This window comes from Mus caroli, chromosome X (assembly GCF_900094665.2).
Source record: "Mus caroli chromosome X, CAROLI_EIJ_v1.1, whole genome shotgun sequence".
NCBI lineage: Eukaryota > Metazoa > Chordata > Mammalia > Rodentia > Muridae > Mus > Mus caroli.
The window spans coordinates 246,827-255,375 of NC_034589.1; the positions used below are offsets into that span (position 1 = coordinate 246,827).

At 43.4% G+C, this 8,549-nt stretch overlaps 1 protein-coding gene across 1 annotated transcript; it reads left to right on the forward strand.

The window, feature by feature from the left end:
• The first annotated feature begins 737 nt into the window (after positions 1 to 737).
• Positions 738 to 8,039, forward strand: Nudt11 (nudix hydrolase 11). The gene is made up of 2 exons (XM_021153742.2): positions 738 to 1,663; positions 6,311 to 8,039. Coding segments are annotated over exons 1-2 (495 nt in total). The 5' UTR covers positions 738 to 1,169; the 3' UTR covers positions 6,312 to 8,039.
• The last annotated feature ends 510 nt before the right edge of the window (positions 8,040 to 8,549 follow it).

Here is an 8,549-nt window from a genome sequence, read left to right on the forward strand (position 1 = left end):
AATCCTAAATCCCTAGATGCTCATTTGTATGAGGCCAGAAAGGGGCACAGGATGTGAGGATGGAGGCTCTTGACATGGGATCCAAGAATTCAGTGGGTGCTGCCCNAGAAACNGCTTGCAAGGAGGTTGAAATGAGGGTCTTAACAAGAAGTCCGGGGTTCACTGACTGCAAACTGTGCAAACCGAGAACAGGGGTCATGTGCAAGTGTTTAAGGCAAGGGCTGAACCAACATGGTCGACAAATGCAGAAGGGAACCTGTTGAAGAAGGCGAGCTGCATGTGACTCAGCAAAGATTCTTCTGGCAAGACTCTCATTGGTCATTCTGGGGACACCAGGCCTTCTGCCTATAAATAAGGCAGTGCAGTTCATGATGGGAGCTGAGTGTGAGGCGCGGGCCTCGACCCCTCTGCTTAGGCGATTCTCAGGGAGGGCCTGGCCCCCTCTGCCTCCAGGTCTGGCTGAGACCCACACGTGGTGAAGACCCTGTGCAGCCAAGTCACAGTTGTATGCACCTCCCCAGCGCACTGGCAGCAAGAAGCTTCCCAGTGCCAGCGGTGCGGGGCGCCTGCGCAGTGGGCCGGCGGCGTCGCGCTTTGCGGGAGTCGGGAGACCCCCGCCTCCGCGCCCCCGCCCCTCGCCCTCCGCCGCGCGCGCGCACGCGGTCCCGGCCACGCGCGCGCACGCGCCTCACCTCGCTCAACCCCTGGCGCAGCAGCAACGGCGGCGGCGGCGGCAGTGGTGGCGGCGGCGGCAGAGCGGGCGAGCGCGCGCGAGATCGCGGCGATCCGGAGGGCGGGGGCCGCGCACGGTCCACTCCGGGGCTGTGCGGAGGCGCGGGCTCTGGGCTCCCGGCTCCGGGCGGCGGAAGCGGCGCCTCCAATCAGGCGGCGGGCTCGCGACCCTCGGCGCGCCCGGCCGGTGCTGCCCGCCCCGCGGACTGACTGACGCGCCGGCTCGCCCCCGCCCCCGCGCCCGCCCCCGCCTCGTCTCCGCCGGCTCGGCACAGACTCCGCTTCGCTCCACTCCGCTCTCCTCTCCTCTCCTCCAGCCTCGCCGGGCCCTCTCCCTGCCCGCGGGAGCTCCTCGGCTGCGCGGCGGCAGCGGCCCGCTCCCTAGGCAGCTGCAAGCGACCTCAGAGGCGGCGGCGGCGGAGGCGGCGTCGGGGAGGATGAAGTGCAAGCCGAACCAGACGCGGACCTACGACCCCGAGGGCTTCAAGAAGCGCGCCGCGTGCCTGTGCTTCCGCAGCGAGCGCGAGGACGAGGTGCTGCTGGTGAGCAGCAGCCGCTACCCCGACCGCTGGATCGTGCCGGGAGGGGGCATGGAGCCCGAGGANGAGCCGGACGGCGCGGCGGTGCGCGAGGTGTATGAGGAGGCGGGAGTCAAGGGGAAGTTGGGCCGCTTGCTGGGCGTCTTCGAGCAGAACCAGGACCGCAAGCACCGGACCTACGTGTTCGTGCTCACCGTCACCGAGCTGCTGGAGGATTGGGAAGACTCGGTCAGCATCGGCAGGAAGCGCGAGTGGTTCAAGATCGAAGATGCCATCAAGGTCCTGCAGTGCCACAAGCCCGTGCACGCCGAGTACCTGGAGAAACTGAAGCTGGGCGGCTCCCCTACTAATGGGAACTCGGCCGCCCCGTCCCCGCCAGAGAGCGAGCCCTAGTATGTACCGCTCCCGCCCGGACTCCTGCCTGTCGCCTCCCCGCACTTGCCTCCTGCTTGCCAGGGGAGCACCTCTCCTGCCCTGTGCGCCCGCCTGCACGGGCAGGAGGGAGGCTTCTTTTGTTTCCTTGGCAGGCAGACCTCTGAATCACGCTTGCAAACTGTCTCGGTTGCCAGGCGCTGTTTGCAGACAATTTGCACGTTTTTCAGATGCTTTTCCAATCGCTTCTTGGTGACACTGTAAAAATCTTGCGGTCAGCCACAGCTGCATGGGATTTTGTGAAAGGTGCCTTAGCTGCTTGCTCTGCTCTTCTCGCAGGGTGTGCGTTTTAGTGTGTGTGTGTGTGTGTGTGTGTGTGTGTGTGTTCACCTGTGCATTGGTGTGTACTCTTGCGCCAGTCTGCTCTGTAATATTTTTGTTTGGATGGGTTTTTCCCCCGTTAAACAGCCTTTACATGTGTTTGTGCATAGTGTGCGTGCGCAATTTTTTTGTAGGGCTTCTTCTGGTTTGTTTCCTAGTGAAGGGACCTTTAGTTTTATCCACTGGTGAAGGGCCCGCGCACCGTGGGAGGGGGACTTCTTTTTTTGGTTCCTGCTCTCTCTCTCTCTCTCTCTCTCTCTCTCTCTCTCTCTCTCTCTCTCTCTCTCTCTCTCTTGTTTTCCTCTTCACAGCCTTGCTTCTTGGCAGTGGCCCATTCTTGGTAGACTTTGACTCAGATGATTTGTTTGAAAATAAATGAAGAAAAAGAACAACTGGTGCTTTACACAGTTTCCTTTTTGTAGACAGTACTTTTAGCATCCAAAATGCCATCAAACAGGCCCAGAGAAGGAACTTCGTGGGGTTTTTTTTTTTATATGACCAAAAACCATTTTAATTTTCAAGAAAAAAATTACAGCTGAGGATTTTTTTATTGCTGACTTAAAACGCCCTATACAATTTACAAACTGGTAGAATGGATATTTCTAGAGAATTGCTAAGTAGTTACTTATTTTCAGGATAATTGTGGTTATTCTGTTGTTTTAGCCTGTGCATCCAGCAGCTTCCAATGACCAGCACACTTCTGGATACTCATTAAAAATGATAGTTTTTCTCCCTGTATGTCCATTTTGAAGGAAAGTAATTTATACTTGAATTTACTGATGTCCCAGGTTAAATTCCCTGTCAGTTACCACGGGAGTGGGAATCTTTAATGTGATCGCATATTTGTAGCTATTTAAATCATGAATGAGTTTATATTCTTGCTGCTCAGCTGTTCTCCAACTGTGAAGACATGGGGACCACTTATCTCATAGACCCAGAGTAAACATTTCATTCTTTACCACAAACCTTTTGGTTGCTCTACTGTTCTTGTTCTTACCTTGATACTTGTTTCAAATAAGGAGTCACTTGTAAGTCATTCCACATTCTCTTCTAAAGCTCTGATCAGGTTCTCCTGCCATGCCTATTTAGGTATCTAGAAAGCCTTTTAAAAGACTGTTTTAAGACTGGAAAGATCACTCCATATTTGAGTGTTTTCAAGAAACATCATAGATGAGAATGATGAATGTACTTGGGGAATTAATAACCATGTAAAAGAACTAACCTCACTTGAGTTGGAGCTATTTACTTTTTATTATTTTGCAAACAGAAAACAATTCATAGAATGTATTTTGATCATACACTTTGCCCTGTCCCCAGTCCTCCTCATCCTTACCCACACTCAGATTTGTGTTCCTTCTTGCTTAAAAACAAAACCAAGAAAACAAACAAAACCCACAAAAAGACAGCAAATCACAGCAAGATAAAAGCACACAAAATAACATGGAGTCTGTTTTGTGTTTGTCACCTGTTCCCTGAACAAGAGACCTACCCAGGAGTTGAGTTGGTAGACAGTGTAACTCCTTTAGAGACACAGGATTTTCTCTGTCCCAGAAAGTACCTATTGCAAAGAGCTTCATGGTTAGGGCTGGGACTTTCTACTCCCTTCCCCTTCTCCATGCTGAGATTCTTTTCCTGGCTCAGATTCGTGCAGGCCTTATACTAACTGTCACAGGCTCTGTGAGCACATGTGCACATCAACCCTGATGTGTCCAGAGGATGCTGTTTCCTAGGATCATATACCACTTCTGACTCTACAATCTTTCCATTGAGTCCGCTTCCCCATAGATCCCTGAGCCTCGAGGAAGGGTGTTTAATAAAGAGAGTCCCAGTTCATTGCTCTCAAAATTATTTTTAAAACATAACTACTGCTAAAACTTTGAGCATCATCTTTATAAAAAGATGGTTTTCATTTAGTTCATATACATATCAATGTGTGAATCAATTGGTATTTCAGGAACACATGAAGTACATCAATATCCAGCTCCTGAAATTCACACTCTATTTCTAACTCCTTATCACAATACTGGGATTCTTCTTCTGTCTTTTAATACCAGAGATAATTTTGGTTTTGAACTGTATGTATCCCGGTTCTTACTGCCTTATTGTGCAACTTAATATTCAGAGTATTCAAATGTTTTTCTCCATTGGGCTGGAGTTATTTAAAAATTCATACTGCTTTAAGCTTCTAAAAGTGGGGTCCTTGCATTTTTCTAAAGAAATGTGGTTTACCTTTAAGAAAAAAATTTCTTGCACATTTAAAACATAAAGCCTAATTTCCAAAATATATCTTGATCTCTCATCAAAGGAAAAATTATATGACTAATTTGAAGCACTTATTTTTAATTCTAATCAAAATGTCATTTGCTAGTTAAAAAGTTTCTAATAGATTCTGTGATTTCATGTCAGTTAACCTTAAGTTCTCCATGGATCTAGCATATAAAATGGATTTGGGTTTCTGGATATTTCTTTTTATAAAAGCCTTAGAAATGCATTGGAAGCTTTGCTTGTACTTGGTATCACTAGAGTCAGCAATGCATCAACCTTTAAAATTAAATTTTATTTGTATGTATGTGTGGGTATGCATGTGCATATATATGCATAAATAGCCCTCATGCATATATATATATATATATATATATATATATATATATATATATATATACATGCATGTGTATGTGTTTGGGTGGGTGTGAGAATGCCCTTGTATAGCTGTGGAGGTCAGAGAACTATGTGAGGGAGTGGTGGTGTCTTCTTTCACCAGGTGGGTCCCAGGAACAGAACTCATGTAGTCAGTGGTTGGCAGCAAGTACCTTACCCACTGGGCCATCTTGCAGGTCCTCTTCTTGCATTTTTAAATTATATATTTTGCATAATCAAAATGTATTCATAATTCATTATTAAGAATTGTTTGCCTAAAAATATACTGTGACTTTCCCCCCTTTAAAAATTACTAGGTTTCTTTAGGCTTGGGTTTCGACATCATTGAAAACTTTTTAGTGTTCTGTGAAACATAGACATGTCAGAGGAATTACAAACTCCTAGGAAATGATTTTTATCTTTAAGGTTTTGTCAATAGTCCCAGATGTGAACAGGTTTCCAGGGATAATATATTAATTTCTACCAGTCAGTCTTCCAAAACCTGTTTCGAAACTGGGTATTTTTTCCTTGTGAGAGTGCTAAGTCATTTTACATACTATTTATATGTATACTGAAATATACAGCCAAATTTTACATCCATCTTTGAGGAAAAGGAAGGAATATTCCCAACAGATAATTTGCAGACACAAATTAGAAATTTATTTCCCATTTCTTGAAGTGTTCTCTTGGTAACCAGGAATGTTTTTCCCCAGATCTTCATGCATGCTGATCATGTAGCAGGCCACTGAGCTCCACCCACAACTCCAGGATAGAATATTTTGTTCTTCCAGATGTACAAAATGGAAACATGTTAATATAGGTTTATGTTAATATTAGTTTGTATGTATACTGGAAACAGACAACCTTTTCTGTACTTTAAAGAAACAAACTAGAAATAGGAAATGTACTTTTATAATACCTTTGCTTTATTACTTTGTACAGATTGATTTTAGAGGATTGATATAAAAGGTTTATCATTGAGCAGTATGGGTTCATTTACAAAGGTTTCTATAAGAAGAGAATTTTCCCTGGCCAGAATTTGTATCTTCAGGCTTAATATTTTCCTGGTATCCCTCTCAAGGAACTACACTGTACTGAACATGTTTAAACATTTTTGAGCAGGCAGAACTATGAGAATTCAGTATGGCCACACGACGTTTTTATGAGAGACCAGGAGGTAAAGGATACTGCCCTGGTGTTAGTTCTTACATTGTAATTTCTTCCAAGTTACCAAATCATCCCTGCACACAGGTTTTCTGTGAAATCCGTTGTTGTAGATAATGCACATAGATATTGCATAAATATCTCTCAATGAGATACTCTTTTTTAACTAGATTAAGACACTTACTTCTGTGTAGCAGTTAACAGTTTATTTACTATGTGGCTATCAGCCTGAATTATCTCTAGTCTTAACAGTAGAATTTATCATTTTTTTCTGTATTTTCATTGTTACTTTCCATTTGATAAACACTGGTTTCATAATTTTTATAGGAAGGTGTTTGTGTGCATGCATGTGCTTATGCCTACATTGCACTTGCCTTAGAGCCTGCGAGGGCTTTCTAAAGACCAAGTGACAGGTGCACTTAGTCTGTCCATTGCAAGAATTGTAAATATATACTTGTTAAATGTATGTTTGTTTCTTTTTCCAGATGAACCGAGGCATGCTCAAGATCACACTGAAATCATCATTGATGTGAACCCAGTATCCAGTGGTATTGTCAAGTTCACCGGAGCACCATTAAGGTTCCCAAGGAGACCGCTCATTCTGGTTTTCCTTCTACATCTTGGAACACTCCTCTGTCTATCTTACCAACGTTTTTTGCTCTGGTTGTTGTACTATTGTGTGTGAACGGACTTAATTCAGCACCTATAGCCTTTTGTTGTGCTTTTCTGATGTGTCTGCTTTCTTCATTACACCTTTGAGAGCAATGACTATTTTTCCTTACTCTGCATATTCTGCATCCAAGACACTACTTGAAATATGGTTGGCATCACTGGAGGTCTTTGATTCTATTAGTATTTTGTAATCTCTTTGTGGCTAAACATTTCCCTCCCAATCTGGTGCTAGTAGAGTATCCGCTGTCTAAGCACCATGTGTGTAGCTCATGTGTATTCGGTGTTGCAGAAACATTTCAGGACAGTTTGAGATGTTCCAGAACAAGAGTTAGTATTCATTTATATGTCATACCACACAATGGCTGGCACAGTTTTAATATTATGTCATCATTTAGGGTAACATTTTATAGAATTAGTCCTTCACCTAACAACTTTAGTGTTTTTGTACTGTTGCTAATTTGCTTAAAATTTTATTCAAAAAGTATCACTTGGTATAAAGGTAATTGTAACACATTACAATGAAAACCTATTATTGTGAGTTTTTATAAAAAATAAATTTTAAATTAATATACAAAGAATAATACATTTAATTTTTTTGCAGTGCTCCACTTCTGAAATGTCACCTTAACATTTCCTTGCAGAAAATTCTGGGGTTGTTTTTGTTGTTGTTGATGTTGTTGTTTACAGATTCAATATTCTGTATTATTTGATGATGAGCACGAAAAAAAAAAAAACTGCTACTGAAGCAGTTTTCAGAGCTAATTGTGCCATTTAGTTGCTTAAGTGTCTTTTACCTCTCTCACTTTTTCAGTTGGCTGTGGTTCTCATCCCTTTCCTAGTACAATGGTCTGGCTGGCTCCTCAGTACCACAAGCTCTCTGCATGCTTATGCAGAGGAGAGTGAGTGCTAAATTGGTGTCCCTTAGAAAGGCTTCAGGGAAAGAGACTGCTGTAAAGGGGAATGCAAAATAAAGAATTTAAATGAGGAAGCTCAGTTTGACTCTTTCCAGAAGAATAACTTTATGCCAAGGACAAGGACATTTCAGAGTTTTGTCACAGGGTGTGTGATGTCAACACTCTTACTCAGCTCATCCTAAGGGTTCCAAAGAGGTTCTGATATGGCTGGTGGCTGTGTCTCGCTTGTTCATTATAAACCATTAGATTTGGAAAGGCTTGAACTCCAACTTAGTGTTAACGCCCTTCCTCATGGTACCAGTGAAATGTATTGTGTCCCCATATCTTACAGACGTTAAAATAAAACCACACATTCTTATTTGCTGCAGTTTCTATTTGTGACATGTACTGTGTGGATGTGCTTTCTAAAGAAACTCTTATCTTTTAGAAAACTGTACTGAAAATTTACAGAGATGCTACTGTTATTTGCTTCAATATAATCAGGGTGGTATACAATTGTACATAGATGAAAAAGACTGACTCTGACTTGATAATTGTTGAAGCTGTGTGATAGATGTTTGAGAATTCATTATTCTCTATACTTTTGTATATGTTTGAAATTTTCCATAATAAAAATTGTAAAACTGTATTCCTTAGAGGTTACTTGGAGGCCAACTCTCCCTTTTAGAATCTAAGTATGGATGGCTGGTCAGAATAAGAATTCACATCTCAGAAACATAAGGCTGTTCTTCTAAAAAGGTACCTTATCTTCTTAAGCTAAACCTGTTACTAACCGTGCCTTTCTTTCCAAGAAGATTTTTTTCTTGGAAAGCCTCCAAATAACATGTGCAAAAGGATCTTAGTCCATAAAGTATGCAATGTGTGAGTGAGCAGGGGACATAAGAAAGGACCTTAGTCCACCCAGTATGCAGTATGTGAGTGAGCAGGGACATAAGAAAGGACCTTAATCCACACAGTATGCAGTATGTGAGTGATCAGGGGACATAGAAAGGACCTTAGTCCACACAGTATGCAGTATGTGAGTGAGCAGAGACATAAGAAAGGACCTTAGACCACACAGTATGCAGTATGTGTGTGAGCAGGGAAATAAGAAAGGACATTAATCTACCCATTATGCAATATTTAATGAACACGGACA